Source organism: Elephas maximus, chromosome 5 (assembly GCF_024166365.1).
Source record: "Elephas maximus indicus isolate mEleMax1 chromosome 5, mEleMax1 primary haplotype, whole genome shotgun sequence".
NCBI lineage: Eukaryota > Metazoa > Chordata > Mammalia > Proboscidea > Elephantidae > Elephas > Elephas maximus.
Window position 1 is genome coordinate 75,447,729 of NC_064823.1, and position 22,918 is coordinate 75,470,646.

A 22,918-nucleotide genomic window follows, 5' to 3' on the forward strand; every position below is an offset into this window, starting at 1 on the left:
AGAAAACCATGCCTCCAGAGGTCAGATTTCTTACTGAAATTAAATTTTCTGTTTATGTAGACATCGTTTAGCAAACTTCTGCACCGGCAGAGCAGAATCATAAGCTCGTGCTGAACGTCTGGTGGAACACAGGCAAATTAATCAGAGACATCTGGCAAGTTGTGGGTACGACTGCCTTTCACTAAGAAAGCTTAAGCTATCATTTGAAACTATTGTTTTTTTCATGAAAAGGAAGGATAAAACAAAGACTTGCCATCTAACTTCAGATGTTGACTCCAGCTTTAAAAAGGACAATTAGTTCTATTTGTCTCTCCCACCCCAGGAACAGAATAGGTAAAAGTGGAAAACGCTAGTGAGTCATACATTTAAATAAGATGTGGAAAAAGAGTGAGGAAGAGTATGTTTGTACTTTCTTTCTAAAGCAGTACTGAGCATTTGAATACGAGGAAGAGTAACTTATCAGTACGTTGTAGAAATGTGGCTCCTTTATGGAACAGGAATTTTTCTATAGAATAAATAATAATTATAATAATAACATTTATATATCATTCATTATGTGCTAGCCATCACTTTGAATGCTGACAAATACTGAGTCATTTAATCATCACTGCAACCTTCTAAGATAGATATTCTTATCATCCCCATTATACAGATGAGAAAACTGAGGCACATATAATTAACTTGCCTAAGGTTCACAGCTTTTAATATTGAAACTAGGCTTCAAAATTAGGAAATCTGCTGTTTAGAGTCTGTTCTGAGCATTCCTATATACCACTTTTCCAAGATGAAAATTACAGAACTCTTGGCATTTTAAGTCCCTGGGTGGTACAGACATTTTGGGCTTGGCTACTAATCTAAAGGTTGTTGGCTCAAACCCACCTAATGATACTGCAGAAGAAAGTCCTGGCAATCTGGTTCTGTAAAGATTACAGTCAAAAAAACATATGGAGCAGTTTTACTTTGTAACACATGAGGTCACCATGAGTTGGAATCAACTCTATGGCAACATTTCCCCCCTGCTTGGCATTTTATTTGGGAAGCCTTGTAAAAAATTAAGTATATAATCAGAAGTAGATATATTTAAAATGCTATGATTAGAGACAGCTCTCCTATTGTTATTTCTCTCTGAAATGCATGCTTTTAGAAAGTGCTGCTCTGTTATTAGTTCACAATAGAGAGAAATTTTGCTGGGAGGGGGAACCCTGCTTTTTGTGTTTTTCCGTTTCCATCGAGAGTGATTTACATGTTGCTGCATTAGAGGTTCTATAGCTAGATTTTACATACGTAGATTATTAAAGGTTTTGAAGAGTGTATGTAAAAACTCGACTAATTATGAGTTGGGCAGCTAAAAAATCAGTACTTATGCTTAGAAACACTGTTGTCTTAACCTGGGTCTTCAGAAAACCAAAACTAAAGCTCCCTATGTATGGCAAGGAAAAAGAGAAAAGTCCAATTGTGTGGTGACCAGATAGCCAGAAGCTATGAGTGAAGACGACTCAGTGATATAGCTGGTGAAAGTTGTCTGAATGTTTGAAATCAAAACATTATGTTGTATAACAGTAATATGCGTGCAGACATCCAGATCAGAACCAGCTACCCTGGGGTGAGATAACTGTGGAATTGGCCCCCGACTCATGACGACGCCATGCACAACAGAACAAAACACTGCCAGGTGCTGCATCATCCCCATGATAGGTTTCAGATTGGACCGTTGGGATCTGTAGGGTTTTCAGTGGCTGATTTTTTGGAAGTTGATCGTTAGGCCTTTCTACTTAGTCCATTTTAGTCTGAAAGCTCCGCTGAAATGTGTTCAGCATCATAGCAACACATAGGCCTCCATTGACAGATGGGTGGTGGCAGTGCATGGGGTGCATTGCCGGGAATTGACTCCTGGTCTCCCGCATAAAAAAAAAAAAAACCCAGTGCCGTCGAGTGATTCCAACTCATAGTGACCCTACAGGACAGAGTAGAACGGCCCCATAGAGTTTCCAAGGAGCACCTGGCGGATTTGAACTGCGGACCCTTTGGTTAGCAGCCGTAGCACTTAACCACTACACCACCAGGGTCTCCCGCATAAAAAAAAAAATCCGCATAGAAGGTGAGAATTCTACCACTGAACCACCACTGTCCCTCTTGATATTAGGTGACCACTGAACCACCACTGTCCCTCTTGATATTAGGTGAGGTTCAGGAAGCTTTAGGCGGAATTTTTGAGGCCTGGCATCCAGCTCCTTTCATTTTCTGCCTCTGCTTTTTCTTCTCTCCAAGAGTTCAAGGAACTCTATACCCTCAGAAAAGCCCTTTTTCAGCCTCTCAAATTGTCTTCTGCTGTGTTTATTAAAAAACAAACAATAAACTCATTGCTGTTGAGTTGATTCTAACCCACAGTGACCCTATAGGATAAGGTAGAACTGCCCTGTAGGGTTTCCAAGGAGCTACTGGTGAATTTGAACTGCTGGCCTTTTGGTTAGCACCCATATCACCTAACCACTGGACCACCAGAGCTATCTGACCTTTATTCCTTCTCTCTTTATCCTCAAAACCTCTAGTCTGCAAATTGCTATGTGTCAGGAGCAATTTTTAATTAAGAGATGGAAAACACTCAGAATTTGAGGACTTAATGGTTGTGAGTAGTTGAAATGATAAGTGCACATTGTAATATCGCGCTGACCCTGATCCTACCCATGCCTTGTGGACTACATTCCTGAGAGTTCTTTAGGATGCATTATGATATTTTTATACCACATAAAAACCATAGCTATTTTTGACCCAGTAGCCTTGGCTAGCAGTTATAACATCCAAGATTCCTTTTACTTCTTCAGATGAACACAATCAACTCAAAAATATCTATTGACTTCATTTCAGTGAAGCTCCTCATTTAATCTTCTATTCCTCTTTTGCTTCTCTTCTCTTTATTTCTTTTTGCCCCTTCCTGTTGCTCCTTTCACTTTTTCTTTGTTGTCTCCTAATTTTCTCCCCCTCTCAATATCAGACTCATCTATGGCCACCAGTAGCAATTTTGAGTATGTATTATTAGCCAAGCACACTGTGCTATGACCTATATATGACAAAAAAAAAAAGTTTCCTTTTGACTCATAGCAAACTTATAGGTCAGAGTAGAACTGCCCCATAAGGTTTCCAAGAAGCTGTAGTGGATTTGAAACATTGACCTTTTGATTAGCAGACATGGCACTTAGCCACTGTGCCATGAGGGCTTCATGACCTGTATGTAGCTATCTCATTTATTTTTTCAACCAACCTGTAAAAAAAAAAAAACAAACCCGTTGCTGCTGAGTCTGACTCATAGCGACCATACAGGGTGGAGTAGAACTGCCCCATAGAGTTTCCAAGGAGTGACTGGTGGATTTGAACTGCCCGCCTTTTGGTTAGCAGCCGAGTTCTTAACCACTACACCACCAGGGCTCCAGCCAACCTGTAGGGTTAGTATTATCAGCTGAAGCTTAGCAAGCATAAGTAACCAGCCTATGGTCACTGCTGGCAATGCCTAATCCCTCACATAGATAATAAGACTGCTGCCACTTAATCGGAACAACTCTGAAACCTGTGCTCATTTTATTTGCATGGTTAGCTTATTGATTTATAGGTTACTTATATGATTTTGAGAGCCCTGGTGGCACAGTGGTTAAAAAGCTCAGCTGCTAACAAAAAGGTTAAAAGGTGGGTAGTTCAAACTCACCAGCAGCTCCATGGGAGAAAGATGTGACAATCTTCTTCCATAAAGATATAAAGCATTAGAAACCCTATGAGGCAATTCTACCCTGTCCTGTAGGGTCACTGTGAGTTGAAATGGACTCCATGGCAGTGGTTTGGTATATAATTTTGTGAATCTTGCTTGGCTATGCCATGTGTGCAGAGTAGAACTGCTCCATAGCATTTTCAAGGCTGTGACCTTTTGGAAGCAGATCACCAAGACCTTCTTTTCAGATTCTTCTGGGTGGGTTCACACCGCCAGCCATTCTGCTAATAGTCAAGTGCATAACTGCTTGCATCACCCAGCTGTTGTTGCTGTGTGCTGTCCAGTTGATTCTGACTCCTATCGACTCTCTGCGACGGAGTAGAACTGCCTGTACGGTTCTGTAGGCTGTAATCTTTATGGGAGCAGATAGCCAAATCTTTTCTCTCAAGGAGCCAGGGGTTGGTTTGAACCACCTACCTTTTCATTAGCAGCCAATGGCTTAACCATTGTGCCACCAGGGCTCCTTGCGCCATCCAGGGGCTCCCACAAAACAAGTTAATCCAGGTGAATTTAGCAGTGCTGGCATTCAATGACTGACTGTCCTGAAGGCCTGGGCAGGAGCCTCAGTTCTCCTCACTTACCTTATCTAGTGCCCTCTGATATGGGCTCCGCTCTTTCCTGGCCCATTTTTTCCTCACAAACATTGTGAGCTGTTTTGGACAGTGCCCATTTCCTTGCTAGATACACAGTGTACGGTGAAGTAGAAATAATATAGTTGAGAAGGCAGTGGCCTTTCTTTCTCCTTGCTGGCCAGATCAGAGGGAGGTGTCACTGCTGAACTTCACCTCCTAATAATCATTGCAGTTTCCAGGCGGAAGGCCTTCTCTCTTTCTTCTGTAAATCTGAGTAGCTCAGCTCTTGTTGCCTGGCTTTTTTTAGGGTTTAAAATGCAATAAAATTCTCAAGAAAAGTGAAAAGTATGAAACCAAAGATAAAGCTTTTAGTTTTTGGACTGTCTTAGAAGTACCTTCTATGGGAAAGATATATTTCATCTAGTTCTCCTTTAATGAAAGTTATTTTCTTTATTTAAAGTCTCAAAAAACAAAACAAAAGCATCAACAATAATAATAATAATAAAAATTGTCTTCTCTCCACACCAATGCCTTAGAATTATTTGTTAGCTGTAGAATTTTCTGTGCAGTCTTATTTGACTATATTTTTAGTGCTATACCCAGAAACAGCCAGAGAGTATCATATACAATTCACCTGAAGCGTGAGTGATCAGGAGTCCCCAACTTCCATATAATCATTCCAGGAGTATTTGTTTGTTGTGCTGAATAAATTTCCATTGGTAAATTTCAAGCAGATATTTTGATTCTCTTTTGGAAACTTACAGATCAAGCTCTGGGAAATGTGAAGGAAAGAAAGGTCTGTAGCTTTCAATCTCCTCTCTCCAGATGAGGTAAAAAAACAGAATGTAAAAAGTGAGCAGAGCAAAATAGTACTGGAAAGTTCTTGGAAACAAAAAGTCAGGGAACCCAGGTATATTAGACTTTCATAACAAATTACCACAGATTTAGAAGCTTAAAATAACACAAATCTGTTATCTCAATTTCTGTGGGTCAGAAGTCCAGGCATGGCTGAGCTGGGTCCTCTGCTCTGTCTCCCAAGGCTGCAGGCAAGGGGTCATCCAGGGTACATTCCTTTCTGGAACTCAAGGTCTTCTTCCAAGTTTATGTGATTTTTGGCAGAACTCAGGTCCTTGTGGTAGTAGGGCTGAGGTCCCCATTTTCTTGCTAACTGTCACTGGGGGCTACACTCAGCTCCTAGAGGCCACCCACAGTTCTTTGCCGTGTGGCCCTCTCACAGGCCTTCACAGGCCCTCTTATAATGTGACAGCAGAAGAATCTCTTCACAGTCTGCCAATAGACAAATGGTGGCACAAATGGTTTGTATTCAAATACTAACCTAAAGGTAGGCAGTTAAAACCCACCCAGCAACATCATGGAAGAAAGACCTAATGATTTGATTCCATAAAGATTATAGCCATTGAAAATTTTATGAAGTACAGTTCTTCTGTGTAACACATGGGGTTGCCATGAGTTGGAATCAACTCGATGATAATGGGTTAAGAGACAAATTGTTATACAGTAACTATTGTACCCCCATTGTTATTGAACATAACCTAATCAAGAAAGTGACTATCCCATATTCTACAGGCTAGACCCAAGTCACAACTTCTATCCTCACTCAAGGGCAAGGGGGTGGAGATCACGAGGCCATCTTAGAATTCTACCTACCTTACCAGGCTTTCTTGCTTCTCTGGTGTGGGTTTCCCTAACTAAGCATGTTGGGCATTTTGGGAATGTAAAGCCTTGACAGGGGACTCTAGAGTCCTGGGACTGACTTGATAGCACGCCCCTAAGTACCTGGCCATGTTTGAAGTTCCCAACAGGATGCAGGGAGGAGGGAGAGAGTAATGATTTTCTCACTTCTGCATTTATTTGTTATATTTCAACAGAGAATATGTTAGATATTGTTAATTAATCAGTCAATTACTTAATTGATTGATTGCTTGGTGAGCCTTCAATAGAGGCGTGTTCCCAGTGCTGCGGGGATATACAGGCAAGGGTGACTTCAAACTCTCCCTCACCGTTTTCTTGTTTATAGCTGTAATGCGTAACCTTAACTGCACATTGTAATCACACGGGGAGTATTAAAAAATACTAATGCCTGGCTTCAACCCCCAGAGAGTCTTATTTAATTGGTTTGAGGTGACCCCTGGGCATCAGGATTTATAAAAGTTCCCCTGATGGTTCTAATGTTCCGTCAAGATTGAGAACGAGCATGTTGTAGGGACAGGTTTCCCTGCGGCGAACTCCAGAAATACTCAGTTTGATGACTTAAGAGCAATGCTAATCACAGACATCTAAGGGAGCTATTTACCATTTTTACCTAATAACCATGCAGCACAATGATGATTATGCATATAATTCAGTGTGTCAGGGTAACTTCATTGTAAGTTTTGGTCGTTTTTAACATTTCATTATTAAACTTTGTTCTTTGATATGCTCATGGGAAAAGGATCATCTGCCCAAATTTAAAAGAGAAAGAGGGTGAAAAATGTTTGTTGTGAACATGAAGTAGCAGTAGGCATGATTAAATTACAACCCTACCTAATTATATGGGCAATAGAGTAAGAGAGTTGACGGAATAAAGTCATGCTCATTTCCTGATTACTCATGAAATAACCTCATCTTCCTCATGCTAATTTCTTCAAATTAATTGGTATTTTTTTTTCCTATTGGTAATTTAGCATTCAGAAACATTGTTTTGGGGGGCGGGGAAGGAGATAAAAAAGATGATTATTCTGCTTATTTTCTGTGCCTTGTGAGTCGGAATCGAGTTCGCAGCAACAGGTTTGGGTTTTTTTTGTTTATTAGGCAAGTAACATCTTCTATTGTCCTTTACCCATAATTTTTAAGCTATGAGGAAGAATTTGAACATTCTTTAACATTCTCAACTTTATTGAGCTCCTACTTTGTGCCAGGAAAAATGCTAGGTGTAAAGAATAAATGGTTGAAGAAAACATGCCCTTGAAGTTCACGCTCTTTGGGTGAATTAAAATTCATTGCAATCCTGTGTGATTAATAATCTAAGAGAGATGAGTTTAAAGGAAGGAGCGAGCACACTAATGGTGGGATCAAGGAAACCTCCATAGAGATCTTGAGCTGGGCTTTAAAGGAGGAATAGATTACAGGCATGAGAACAGTGGTGGTTCAGTGGTAGAATTCTCACCTTCCCTGTGAGAGACCCAGGTTCGATTGCTGGCCAGTGCACCTCATGGGCAGCCACCACCCATCTGTCAGTGGAGGCTTGCATGTTGCTATGGTGATGGACAGGTTTCAGCAGAGCTTCCGGGCTATGACAGACTAGGAAGAAAGGCCTGGTGAGCTACTTCTGAAAATCAGGCAGTGAAAACCCTGTGAATCACAATGTTTCGAGGTCCAAAGGCTCGTAGGGATGGCACAGGTCTGGGCAGCCTTTCTTTCCATTGGAGAGAGTCACCATGAGTCAGGGCCTGATTCAACAGCAGCTAACAACAACTTAGATTGCAGGAGATAATGTAGCCTGACATATTCGGGGAGTAGCAAGTACTTCAGTGGGCTGGAAACACCCAAAGTATGAGGAGCCTGGACAGGCTGGGGGCCTGCATTGTCCGGAGCTTTACCAACTTTGTGAAGGGTTCGGGCTGTTCTCTGGCTTCTGCCAGCGGTATGACCATATACCAACAATAAATCAGGGAAGGACCCCTAACTGGGTACATTTAATGCTTCCATTAGTAATATTCTTCTGTTGTTCCTAACCCCATTGCTTGCTTACCACCTGACTTCATGACTTTTTTCCTACTTTTCCCCTTCAAGCCAGAGACAATCCCTGAAGACAGGTAGACAGGACATCAAGGGTGGCCAACCCTTATTGGCTATAATGGAATTAATCTTTTATTGTTGCACTTTTTTAGCTTGTTAGATGGGAGATGGTGGACCTTCATTAGAATACACGTAGGCACTTAGAAAACGGATATGTTTTAAAGGTTTATGGTCTGCGGCGTACTCCTGAGACTGAGTGCCAGCTGTTGCATTTGATGTTTTAGCCCGGTACAGATTGTGGAGGACCTTGCGTGGTTGGTCAGCAGTGGAGTTTGGACTTTGGGGAGCCATTGAAGAATGCTGAGCAATCTTAGAACAGCTCTTTCCCTATAACCTGAATATGTATGCTTCTAAAATACCATACAGTTCCCTGAAGGAAACCTGTACCCATTGCCATTGAGTGGATTCCAACTTATAGAGACCCTACTGAACAGAACAGAAGTACCCCATAGGGTTTCCAAGGCTGTAATCTTTAGGCAAGCATATTGCCACATCTTTCTCCTGTGGAGCGGCTGGTGGGTTCGAACTGCCAACATTTCAGTTAGCAGCTGAGTGCTTAACCACTGAGCCACCAGGGCTCCTCTCCCTGAAGGATTACTACATCCTATTTCTATAGAAGATTAAACCTGTAGGAGGGATTTTTGTAGGGTATTAAACCCAGAAAGAATGTTGGCATGTAGATACATGAAAATATTTTTTTAAATATGCTGTTTTTGTTTTGTTTTGTTGATATAGCTTAGTATCCAGGGCTGGATCCCTTTAGAGCATAGTCCATAAGCTTCATAGTGCCAAGAAGATAACACAGAATCCAGAGGGCCCAGGTTACTACTGGTGAGGCAAAAAAACAGTGATAGCTTAATTTGCTCTACTTTGGACCACATTGGTCATCTGTAGACTAAAGTAGCCTCCGTAATTTTCTGTGGTTTTGTGGGATTACATTTTTTTTGTTGCAACGTTCTGTTAAATAAAAACAGATTTTAAGTACAGAGCGTTTAGTGCTCTCCTAACTTGAAGGTTTGTAAGTCGCTGGTCATTTGCTACTTTTATAATCTTAAAAGCTAATCCTTCTGCAGTACATTTATGTGCCAGGCACTGTTCTTAGTGCTTTATATTACAGTAAAAGCTGTGAAAACCAGAACCTGTATAAGGGGAAAATGTGTAGGAGAAGGAAAACACAAATATTTTCCACCAAAATAAACAATAGGAAAGTGGTAAGACTACACCCTGTCAAAGGCAGAAAACTTGGGAGACCCGGAAAAACATGGCAGTCCTATAAAGTTCTGGCTTTCACAGGTTTCACTGTATTAGCTAATTTAAATCTTGTAAAACCCATATGACCTGTTGTCTTAGTTATCTAGGGCTGCTGTATCAGACATACCGTAAGTGGATGGCTTTAACAAAGAGAAGTTTATTTCCTCGCAGTAAAGTAGGCTAAAAGTCCAAGTTCAGGGTGTCAGCTCCAGGGGAAGGCTTTCTCTCTCTGTTCTCTTTCTCATCAATCTTCCCTGGACTAGGAGCTTCTCTGCTCAGGGATCCCAGGTCCAAAGGACGTGCTCTGCTCTTGGCACTGCTTTCTTGGTGGTATGAGGTACCCAACTCTCTGCTTGCTTCCCTTTCCTTTTTTCTCTTGTAAGATAAAAGGTGGTGCAGGCCACACTCCAGGGAAAGTCCCTTTACGTTGGATCAGGGATGTGACCTGGGTAAGGGTGTTATAATCCCACCCTAATCCTCTTTAACATAAAATTACAATCACGAAATGGAGGACAACCACACAATCCTGGGAATCAAGCTGACACATATTTTGGGGGGACACAATTCAATCCATGACACCTGTAGACTGTTTTTATTGTCATTTTACAGCTGGGGAACCTTAGGCAGAGAGAGGTAAGTGCCTTGCCCAAGTTTCCACAGTTGGTAAGTGGCAGAGTTTGGGATCAAACCCTGACATCCTAGCTCCATATTGTGTTTTTGTAATAAATATGCTTTGCACTATGCTTTCTTTTCTTTCTGAATAAGCTATGGAGTGCCACACAAGTTGCTGAGATTCTTAGGCTCACAAGAAATTCTTGATCAATACATAGAAGGCAGAGGCCATAGGCCCCTGCTTTGCGCTTAGCCATATGTGAAGAAGATTACAAGACACATGCTTTGGTCTGGGAAAAACACACAGCGAGAACATGGGCCTCTAACATATGGAGCAGAGAAGGAAGACTGAGGGTCCAGCATGTTGAGAAATGTCAGTGGACTTTGTCCAATAAAACTTCCCGAAGCAGTTTAGAGGACTAAAGTTTATTGCTTCAAGGAATGTTGACTGCATAAGCTGGGGGTATAAAACCTAAAGCCACGAGGCTCATAGACACTGCCTCTGCCTGGTAAGTGCAGCCCAATTGGAGGAACTTTGAACTGAGCAGGGAGTCTTGGCAGCACCTTTCTGTTTTCTCAATGGCTACTGGAACCTTTCCCATCACCGAAAAAACCCCTGAGCCAAACCAGTTGATGTTGAGTCAACTCTGACTCATGGCGACCCCAGGTGTGTCAGGGTAGAACTGTGCTCATAGGCTTTTTAATGTCTGATTTTTCAGAAGGACGTTGACAGGCCTTTCTTCTATGGTGCCTCTGGGGGGTGAAAACTTTATGAAGCTAGTGTTTTAACTGTTTCACCAACCCTTACAATTATACTCTTCCCCAAAATGACCACACTATACCTGCTGTCTTTGCCAACTGCTACTGCTGACATTTATTAAGCATTTACTGGTACATTATTCAGGTCAATGTACATTGTATTTCTATAAACTATGTATGATTGCTGTGCCCTGTTCACAGATGAGAAATCTGAGATCAGAAAGTTTAAGCAACTTGCCTAAGGTCATATACCTAGGAAGTGGCAAAGCGGGGTTTGATTGTGGGATTTTCTGACTCTAAAACCATAAACATTTTTTAAATGAATTTTTTATTTAAGTACACAAATCCTAAGTGTACCACGTGATGAATTTTCACGAAGTGAACATTGTTGTTGTTAGGTGCAGGTAAGTTGGTTCCAACTCATAACGACCCTATGTACAACAGAACTAAACACTGCCCAGTTCTGCGCCATCCTCACTATCATTGTTTATGCTTGAGCCCATTGTTTCAATCCAAAATATGACCACGATGTATTCCTCCATTTATTTAGGTTTTCTTTTATTTCTGTCAGTAATATTTTAAACTTTTTTGTGCAGTGGTCTTACACATCTTTTTAGATAGACCCTTGTATAGTATAGATTTTAATTCTATTGAAAATAATATCATTTTAAAAATTTCATTTTCTAATTATTTGAGACTGAAGTATAGAAATACAATTGAATTTGTATGCTGGCCTTATATCCAGTGAGGATAGCTTACATATATATATACTTTTGAATTTTTCCACATGCACAACCATGTCTTTCGGAAAGAATGGAAGTTGTGTTTCTTCTTTTCTTGTCTTTAAATCTTCCATACTTTTTCTTCTCTTTTCTTCTTTTGGTTTCTCTTCTTTTTTACCTTATTAAATTTTCTTACACTTTTCTGGTTGAGTGGCAAAATGAAATGCCCAATTCCTGATCTCTGGAGGAAAGTGTTCAGTTTTCACCATGTGATATCATTACGAATTGCTGTAAGGTTTTTTGTTTGTTTGTTTTGTTTTATATTTTTATGAGACTAAGGACTTTTCCCTCTGTGCCTAATTTGTTAAGAGCTTTTTTTTTCACTTTAAAAATCATTTATAGATGTTTAATTTTATCTGGCAGTTTGTTTTTTTTTTTGCATCTTATGAGATTTTGCTCTGATTTTTCCCCTTTAGCTTTTTCATGTGGCTAATTACATTAATTAATTTTCAACTTAATCTGGAACATTATTTTCATTTGTTTTTGACTTTTATGCATAGTTTGTTAGAGACATTAAGCAGTTGCCATCAAATCGACTACGACTCATGGTGACCCTATGTATGTCAGAGTAGAACTGTGCTCCATGAGATTTTCAATGCCTGTTTTGGAAGTAGATTGCCAGGCTTTTCTTTCAAGGTGCTTCTGGGAGGATTAGAGCCACCAGTTTTTTGGTGAGCAGCTGAACACATTAACTGTTTGCACCACCTAGGTATATTGGCCTGTAATTTTTTTCTTTCTTATAATATGAATTTTTGTTATCAAGTTATTCTGACTTTATAAATTGAGTTGGGAAATAATTCCTTTTTTTCCTATTATCTAGAAGAGATTACATAAGATTGATATTATTTTTTCCTTAAATGTCTGGAAAAACTTACTGATAAAGTCACCTGAGTCTAGTATTTTTTTTTTTTTTGTAGTATAGTTTTTATCATTGATTTAATTTCTTTATTTGCTAATTAGGTTTTGTTTTTCTTCTAGTGTCAGATTTGGTAAATTGTATTAAAAAATTTTTTTTTTATTGTTTCATTACATATACAGTTTCATATTAGTAGTTGTCTTAGTTATCTAGTGCTGCTGTAACAGAAATACCACAAGTGGATGGCTTTAACAAAGAGACGTTTATTTTCTCATAGTCTACTAGGCTAGAAGTACAAATTCAGGGCGTCAGCTCCAGGGGAAGGCTTTCTCTCTCTGTTGGCTCTGGAGGAAGGTCTGTGTCATCAATCTTCCCTTGGTGGAGCAGCTTCTTAGCACAGGGACCCCAGGTCCAATGATATGCTATGCTCCCGGTGCTTCTTTATTGGTGGTTATGAGGTCCCCCGTCTCTGCTGGCTTTTCTCTTTTATGTTTCAAAAGAGATAGTCGAAAGACAATCTAGTCTTATAGATCTCATCAACATTACTGCCAATAATCCATCTCATTAACTTCATAGTGATAGGATTTATAACACGTAGGAAAATCTCATCAGATGACAAAATGGTGGACAGTCACAATACTGGAAATCATGGCCTAACCAAGTTGGCAGATATTTTTGGGGGACATAATTCAACCCATGACGGTAGTTCATAGCATCATTTGTTTTTCCCATCTCTAAGATCTACAGTGATATCTCTTCTCCCAGTCTGTCTCTTGCTCACCATGAATTTATCAATTTTAGTGGTATTTTCAAAGAAAGTATTTTGGAGTTTGCTGATTCTCTTCACTATACTTTGTTTTCTCTATTTTATAATTTTCTATTTCCATTTTGTTATTTTCTTCCTTTTACTTCATTGAGTTTAATTTGGTGTTATTTTATCTACATTTTTTAGATGAATGCATAGGTTATTCATTTTTATCTTTCTTCATTTCTAATCTACCTTTTAAGACACTAAATTTTCCTTTAAGTATTGTTTTAACTGCATCCCTCAAGTTTTAATGTGCCACATTTTATTAATATTTATTTCAAAATATTATCTGATTTCCCTATGATTTATTCTTTGACCAAGGGGCTGTTTAGAAATGTATTGCTCAATTCACAAACATTCAAGGATTTTCTGATTTTTTTTTTGTTAGCTTATATCCACTGTAGCCAAAGAATATAGTGTATTACTTCAATTCTGTAATGTTTGTTGAGATCTGCTTTATGGCACACTATATGGTCAATTTGTGTGAAGGTTCCATGTGCACTTGAATAAAATACGTATTCTTCAGTTATTGAGTGCAGTCTAAAAATATAACAACTGCATCAAGAAATTAAGTAGTTTGATGATCAGTTGCTTAGATCTGTATTTTTTAACTAATTTTTATCTGCCTGTTTTTATCAGTTACTAACAGCAATATGTATGATCTCTCAAAATGATTGTGGATTTTTCTATTTCTTCTTTTTTGTCAATTTTTGCTTTATATTATTTGGATAGAAACCCTGGTGGTGTAGTGGTTAAGTGCTATAGCTGCTAACCCAAGGGTCAGCAGTTCAAATCCATCAGGTGCTCCTTGGAAACTCTACAGGGTGGTTCTACTGTCCTATAGGGTCTCTATGAGTCGGAATCGACTCAACGGCGCTGGGTTTGGTTTTTGGTTTGGTATTATTTGGATGCTGTCATATATTATTCAATGCTATCTGCTTCTTGATGTTTGTAACATGAAATAAAAAATATCCTTCATTATTTCTACAAATGTGTTTTTCATTATAGTCTGTTTTCCTCTGTTAATATAGGTTTCTTTTTAACTGGGGTTTGCTTAGTATATCTCTTTCCATTGTTTTACTTCCAATCTTTCTATACCATTATCTTTAAGACACATCACTTACAAACAATGTGTATTTTGTGTTTCTTTTTTATCCAGTCTAGAAAGCTCATCTTTAAACTGGGGTATTAAGTACATTTATTTTTAATTTAAATTAAAAATATATAGGTTTAAATCTAATATCCTATTATTTATTTCCTATTTGTTCCACTTCTATTTATTTTTCTCTACTTTCTTGCCATCTTTTGGATTAATTAAGTATATATTATTCTTCCATTTTTCCTTCTGTTACCTTTCTAGCTAAAGATTTTTTGACTAATTTTTTAGCTTTACCCTAGAGTTACAATATACACCCTTAACTTATTAAAGTTCTAATACTGATTAGGACTTTTATCACCTCCTAGAACTTAAATTATGTTAACTCGATTTATTGCCACTCTCTGCGTTTTTTGGTTATTGTTTCCATGCATTTTACTTATCATGTATTTTAAACCCCACAAGATGTTGTTATTAATATTTTCTAAATGCAAGCTTCCTTTAGTCACCCACATACTTACTTTTCCTGTTGCTCTTTCTTCCCTCTAACACCTACCAGTTTCCATCTGGGATAATTTTCTGTCTAGAGATTTTGGCTACTGTGTGTCAGTTGCTAATGAAAAAAAAAAAAGTTCTGAAAATGTCTTCATTTTTCTTTCATTTTTGAAGCCTATTTTCACAGGTAAAGATTTTGAGGTAGGCAATATCGAGCACTCTGTAGATACTCCACTGTTCTGGCTTTCTACTTCTGTTGAGAAATCAGTTCTATTGTGGCTTGTTTGAAGGTAATGTGTCTCTTTTCTGTAGCTACTTTTTGGATTTTTCTCTTTGTACTTGGTGATCAGAAATTTGGCTGTGGTGGGCATGTGTGTGGTTTTCTTTTTATTTATGTTGCTCAGAGTTTGTAGTGATTCTTAAGTCTGTGGCTTAGTGTCTTTTTATTGGTTTAAGAAAATTATTTAATATTATCATTATATATTGTCTTAGCCTTATTCTTTCTTTTTTTTTTAGCAGCCCAGATTACACATATATTCAACTTCTCTACCATGCTTCATATGTCTCCTTTGTCTTTTCTCCTTCTATTTGCCATCCATAGAGCCTAACCAACCTTCTGTGTACATATTTTCTACCTGCTTATCTTCAGTTCCTAATTCTTTTCTCAGCCATGCCTTATCTGATTTAAAACCCATCTGCTGAGTTCCAAACTTCAGATATTACATTTTTTAAAATTGTAGAACGTCCATTAGAATTTTCAAAAGGATTAATTTTTCTCTGCTGATATTCATCATTTTGTTCCTGGTTTTCTTAAACATATTAAGAACAGTTATTTTAAAGCTTGTGTTTGATATAACCACAATGTCTTGATCTACTATGGGTCTGTTCTTATTGTCTTTTTTTCCTCTCTTGGTCTTCAGTCATTTGGTCTATTCTCCTGGTGTGACATGGCAATTTCTTATGGCATGCCATATACCTTTATGAAAAAAAAAAAAAGTAGAGATAATTTGAGTCTGTAGGTGAGGTTGGCAGTTCAAATCCACCAGGTGCTCCTTAGAAACCTTATGGGGCAGTTCTATTCTGGCCTATAGTGTCGCTATGAGTCAGAATTGACTCGATGGCAATGGGGTTGGTTGGTTGGTTGGTTGGTAGGTTATGTGAACTTCCTGTGAAAAGGACTTATCTTTGCTTATTGCAGACTGTTAAGCTAGGGGCAAATCATTTTAATTCAAAAAGTAATACATCTGTTAGCTAGTTTGTTTTTGACCTTTTTGAGAACTAGCCTGTTGTTGGTTAGCCCTTACTCTGAAATTGTAGCACTTCAAATGTCCTGTATGAAATTCTGGGTTTATATCTGGGCCTCTCCCTCATACTGAATGTTCAATACCAACTTTCTTTTTCCCCCAGCTCTTTGAAATTGCTAAATGGTTATACCACTGCCTATAAATCAACAAATGCCTTGAAAGAAGAAGCAATAGTCTTTTGGTGATGGTGGCCCCTCAAGTGCTTGCTGTACTGATAGATCTCTAAATGCTTTCTGACAAATTTCTAAGTGCATATTTTAATCAGTGTCTTAGTCATCTAGTGCTGCTGTAACAGAAATACTTTTATAGGATTGTGTGGCTTTAACAAGGAGAAGTTTATTCTCTCACAGTCTAGTAGGCTACAAGTTCAAATTCAGAGTATCAGCTCCAGGGGAAAGCTTTCTCTCTCTGTTGGCTCTGGAGGAAGGCCCTTGTCATCATTCTTGTTGAGAAGCTTCTCAGGAGCAGGGACCCTGGGTCCTAAGGATGCATTCTGCTCCTGTTTCTGCTTTCTTGGTGGTATGGGGTCCCCATGTCTCTCTCCTCACTTCTCTCTTTATAGCTCAAAAGCGATTGGCTTAAGACACTATCTAATCTTGCAGATCTCATCAACAGAACTGCCACTAATCCATCTCATTACATCGTAGTAATAGGATTTACAACACATAAGGAAATCACATCAGATAACAAAATGGTGGACAATCATACAATACTGGGACTCTTGACCTAGCCAAGCTGACAGATATTTTTGAGAGACACAATTCAATCCACGACGGTCAGCTTTTGTAGTTGTTTTGGGGGAGTGGGAGAATTGTGCTGATAATAGCTTGCCTATCAGACTTGCACTGGGTTTTTTTTACTGGGTTATCAGAGTTGTAGGAGGAATTACAAATTCATAGTCTTAATCACTGCAGTGTGCTGCCTCTTAAAAAGAAAATTTAAAATAAGACAAACTCCTCCAAGAGTTTATAATCTAGTTTAGAGAAAAATTCATAGAGGAAACTTCTTTCTAATAGAATATTATATGTTTATACACAAAACTGAGTTAAAAGAACCTGTGAACTCTTTGAGGCCATGGACCATGTTTAATTAATTTTCATATCCTAAATAAGTGCACAATAAACTTTAATGAATTGAGTGGACATGAATGTAAGTACTCTAAGAGTTCAGAGTAGAATAAAGGATTGTGTGAGCTATAGCATCCAGGTAAGTTTGACTAGATGGTAAGGGGTTTCTTGGTGGATGTATATGATAGATAGGTGGAAGGAGAAACTAAGTTAAATTAGGGGATAAAATATGTGCAAAGCCTTGAAGTTAAAGCTGGCATGCTTAGGATAACAGTGAGCATACTCCAGCCTATCTGTAACAAAGGATTTATTTTAGGGAGTAAGGACTAGACGGTTAGAGTAGAGCCATAGGTGGGAAATGGTGAACACCAGGTTGTGGGCTAATGCTCTTTTATGGGCAAAAGGGTATTTCACAACACTTCCATGGAATGTTAATAAAGTCAAGAAAACAGAGATAGACAGACATTGAGGTTTGGAAAACATTGGTTTAAATAGATTTGTGTACTGAAAGACTTCTTTGGACTTTTAAATTCTGTACTGTGAATTTTGGAAATTGTTTAAACTCAGCATAAAGAAACAGAGTTTCTTGAAACATACTTTGGGCAATTGGGATATGTGGGCATTGAGGAAGTACTAGCTAGAATGTTATACTAACATGAATGGTCCATGAGGGCTGGGGCTTTTTTGGTATTGCTCATGGTTCTGCCACTTGTACTAGAAGAGCACCCAGCAAAGATATGTTCTGGGTATATATTAACTGAATAAACGGCTTATTGTAGTGGATGGAGGAAGAATGATATCAGGATCAAACCAGTTTTTTAGCAAGATTAATCTGATAATATGGTTCAGGGTGGACCGTACGGGAAAGCTGAAATGCCAGTAAAGAAGTTGTTATGGTTGTCCAGACCTAAGGGTATTTGTTCTTGGGTAGGGGTGACATCCTTGATCACAGAAAATAAAATGGATGACAACAATATTTTTAACAGGGAATTACAAGATTTGATCAAAGATTAGATGAAGGAGGTAGGAAGTTCTCAAGGTACTCAGGATGATGGAGTCACTGTAAAGAAGAGTTCAGTCTCTTTTCTTCATGTATCCTAGTGATTGGATGGATGGGGTCATGAAGGATGTATCTGTTTCCATGAAGTGTTACCTTGGGCTTGAAAGCTTTTTGCAGAGCAAACGATTACCAGTTTCCCAACAGTGAAGTTAGTGATGGGAGAGAGCTTGAATGCAAAACACAGAAAAAAAACCTATTGTAAAAAGTCATGCTGATCTTATGCAGTAAGAGCAAATGTGTTGTACAAAGATTCTGACTTGGCCAACAGGTATCTTTTCTTCCAGTTTATAATTCTATGATATCTACATATAAAGTATGGTAATTATAACATTTGACTTTTTTTGTGTGTGTGTGCTGGAGACTGGTGGGTAACTATTTTGAGCTACTTCTTTTCTAAAAGAAGGCAGGGTATTTTAGGATTATCGATAAGGTGGGTCTTGAATCTAGTGAATAAATAGGATGTGAGACTGGAAATGTAGGTCTTATCTAGCCTAGACATACCTAGAATAAAAACTTAGGCAAAGCCCAGCTTTGTCTGGTGAGACCTAGTAAGCTCCAAGATAGAAGAGGCAATGGGGTGGGATGGAAGCAGCACAGACTTTGGATTCATGGACTTAGATCAATATTCTATGATAGATAAGCTGCCCTTACCCCTTAGTCTCAGTTTACTCATCCATAAAATAGCAACAGTAGTTATCTCACTGGAGAGTGGGGAGGATTTTATAAAAGTTAAGATATAAAATACCGAGTACCATAGACGCTGTGTGTGCATGCCTACATCAATGAAAGAATACTGCCTTGTCGTCCCTTTAATAGGACTTCTTCCTGTCAAGTGGATTTGCTTTCTGTCTAAAGATCAGAGTCCTCTACTAGTACATGTAGAAATCTTGAGGGAGGCTACATTTGTAATGATGAAAATCAGGAGTGATAGTAAAACTGATATAATGATTACCAGAAAAATATTTTAAAATATTTTCAAAGGCTTTACATGTAAGATATGATATTTATAAGGGTGAAGTGTTTGTTGGCTATAGAAAAAAATGTTTGCCCTTGCAGGAAAAGCAGCAAGTATCTAGATAGTAATACCAAGAATCAGAATGGAGTTAATCTAAATAGCAAAACAAAGCTTTCATTAATTGTAACTAACATCTTTTTTTTTTTTTTTCCATTTCACCAGTGAGAAGAAGCTCATTACAGATGCCCTTAATAAGAATCAGTTTCTGAAGAGACTGGATCCTCAGCAGATCAAAGACATGGTGGAGTGCATGTATGGAAGGAACTACCAGCAAGGGAGTTACATTATTAAGCAAGGAGAACCAGGAAACCATATCTTTGTGCTGGCAGGTGGGTTTCACAGATTTTTCATATTGTTATATCGCAAACATTTGCCTATGGTCATAGAATTTTTCCCAAATATTTATAAAAACGCATCACTGATTGCTCTGTTTGTCAAAAATTTAGCAGATCGAGTTCATGAAATAGCAACATTGTTGTTCAAATCATGACGATGCTAATACTTAATAGTTACTAAATGCTTTATATATGTCCCTCGGTAGTGCAGATGGTTAAGCACTGAGCTGCTAACCAAAAGGTTGGCAGTTTGAATCCATCTAGAGGTACTTTAGAAGAAAGGCCTGGGGATCTGTTTCCAGAAAAAGAAATCAGCGATTGAAAACCTTATGGAGTACAGTTCTACTCTGACACACATTGGGGCTCTACAAGTCAGAATTGACTTTACAGTGACTTTTTTTTTTCTTCTTCTTTTCTCCTGTATATCAGGCATCCTATCTTGTTGTGCACTTAATAGACAGATCTCATTTCATCTTCTTACCAACCCTGAGAGGCAGGGCTGTTATAATAATGTTATTATCTCCATGTTATTAATGTGGACTGTATCACAGAACGGTTAGGTGGCTCACCCAAGGCCATACAGGTTATAAACAGTGGAGGTAGAATGCAAATTTAGACAATCTGACTCAGAGTCCCCACTTGTAATTACAATGCTGCCGTTCAAAAACATTGAAAAGGTTTTTCCATTCAAAATACTGTTGTTTATGTTGACATTTTTGGGTAGTTATTCCAGGAAGGAAACAATTATTTTTGTGTTTTTGTAAAATATTTTGGTTGCGTACTAATGATTTAAAAAGATGATTTAGGTACATTTAATCAATAGAAGAACCAAGTGAAATACCTTATGATTAGAACTCCCTGATTTTTTTTTTTTTTAAATAATCTTTTTAATGGTTTCCTCCATTTATGACCACTGGTACATGCTTAGATGCTGGGAAGGTTATAATGGTTAGATCAACAAAAAACTTATTTCTCGGATTCATATCGAATGCTTAGATTTTATAATGGCTACTCAGTGTTTGTTTTTTTTTTTTTTGTTTTGTTTTTAATATATGGATGGAAGAAATTATCTGAACAGGGTCTGAAGATATCGAAATGCCCTGTCAAATTCTGAATCACCCAGCTTTTGGAGCTTCAGGGAGAAGGATAAACTGGCTTACCCAGATGGAGTAGTAACCTGAGATGTGCCGTGGCCTTTCATTTTGCAGTACAGTTCCTGATCATCTAAGCAATGCACTCATTATTCTGTCTCCTTTGGGTCTTAGGTGTGGGGCCAAAGTTACCAACAAACAAACATGCATTATTCTATCTATAGCATTCTGTTTATAGCATCATATACTTTGATTCTTTAAACATGACCATTTTGTAATTATTGGTGTATCATTTGCCATATAACATCTTCGCAGACATATTTAAATTTACAGTCATTCTCAGTAGTTATTGTACACAAGAAATGAGTTATATTCTTAATTTTGCCAGCCTTCAAGGTTTTAGGGATGGATCATCCAAAGCAATTTCCCCGTGTAGCAACTTATCTCTTGGCCATTTTGCTTCTACTTTAGCAACCCTAGAGCATTCTGGCAAGAGAAGATAGGTCATCAGGTTAATAGATATTTAAGGAACCTGCTAGGAAAGGATGAGAAACTCATGTCAGCCCATTTTGCTCCTTGTCAGTAACTCTGATGAAAGGCTCAAGGAGAGTGGAGTTTTAACAGAGGTCAATACACTGGAATCAGGGCTGTATGGCACATACGGAGATGAGAATTGGGCAGTTTCTTATTTAAATTAATTGTGATGTTATCCTAGGACTGAATTACTTGGTTTCATTATCTGATTGAGCAAATTAATTTGACCATTAAAAATCTCCCTTTTTATAAAATACAGCATGAAGAGCAAATTGTAGAAGCATATTTAGCTTAAACTCTTAGATGTTTCATAAAATTCATTGGTATTATTCAAGCCTCATGAGCCATAACCAATTAGGTAAAAAAAAACTGGAAATGCATCAAAACCCATGATATCAACTCGACAGTACCACTAAGTGGTTTTGATGGAATAGAATTTAGTTATAATGAGAAATTATTGAATTGCATATCCAATCTTTAGGACTGGGAGCCAAAACAGAGTTTATTTCTTGCTAGAATATGAGTTGTACCAGAACAAGTAGCTTTTTTGTCTTGTTTGCTCTGTATCTCTGGTACGTGGAACAGTTCCTGGCAGAATGTGGGTACTCAGATCAAATTTTTTGAATGGATGAATGGACAGAGATATGGCAGAGCTACTTAGTGGTGTATTTAGAGAAGAAAAGACTTTAATTCTTCAAGGGAAAGATAAATTATCCCACCACTTTTAAGAATTAGGACTTTTTTGCTTGTGATTTTGGTTAGATAAGGTTTTGTTTACATTCATCCTAAAGTAGGAGGAAGAGAATTTCTAGACAAAGGAATTGTGATGTTTGATGTTCTATCTTTTCCCCATCTTTGCCTCGATTAATGCCAAGTGCTCTTCTAGTGATTTCCATTTATTAATTTATTTCAGTTAATTCAATATAATAGCTTGCCCCAGGTCACACAGCCAGTGACTAACAGGGCCAGGACTCAGAACCAAGCAGTGTGACTTCAAAGCCGGTGCACTTATGGGTTATGACAAGCTGTTCTGCCGGGGCGAACAGCTGTGCTGTGTTGTCAAAATACACAATGATTATTGTGCTCCTAGTACAAGAGAAATAGTTCCATGCACAACATTTTTCATGGATTAGAATGAATTTGAACAAAACACTGAACATACACTGCTCCAGGAAAAGAGTTTTGTAAAGGTGACAACAATATTAACAATGTTGTCGGCGTTAGCTGCCATCAAGGTGACCCCAGACTCATGGCAATTCTATGAAATCAGACCTTAGTGATGCATAGGGTTTTCATTAGCTGATTTTCAGAAGTAGATTGCCAGGCCTTTCTTCCTAGCCTGTCTTAGTCTGGAAGCTCTGCTTAAACCTGTTCAGCATCATAGCAGCACACAATGAGTTGTTTTGGTCACCCAGTGCTGCTATAACATATACTACAAGTGGGTGGTTTCAACAAAGAGAAGTTTATTCTCTCACTGTCTAGCAGGCTAGAAGTCTGAATTCAGGGCGCCGGCTCCAGGGGAAGGCTTTCTGTCTCTGTCAGCTCTGGAGGAAGGTCCTTGTCATCAGTCTTCCCTTGGTCTGGGAGCATCTCAGCGCAGGAAGCTCAGGTCCAAAGGACACGCTCTGCTCCTGGCACTATATTCTTGGTGGTATGAAGTCCCCCTGTCTCTCTGCTGGCTTTTTTATATCTCAAAAGAGATTGGCTTAAGACACTATCTAATCTT

General features: G+C 38.4%; 1 protein-coding gene across 1 annotated transcript in view; it reads left to right on the plus strand.

Annotated features, from left to right (window-relative positions):
* Nucleotides 1–22,918, plus strand: part of PRKG2 (protein kinase cGMP-dependent 2) — a 109,024-nt gene that overhangs the window by 23,751 nt on the left and 62,355 nt on the right. Inside the window, exon 3 of the mRNA XM_049887086.1 lies at nucleotides 19,395–19,561. Within this exon, the coding sequence (XP_049743043.1) occupies nucleotides 19,395–19,561 (167 nt within the window). The remainder of the gene's footprint in view (nucleotides 1–19,394; nucleotides 19,562–22,918) is intronic.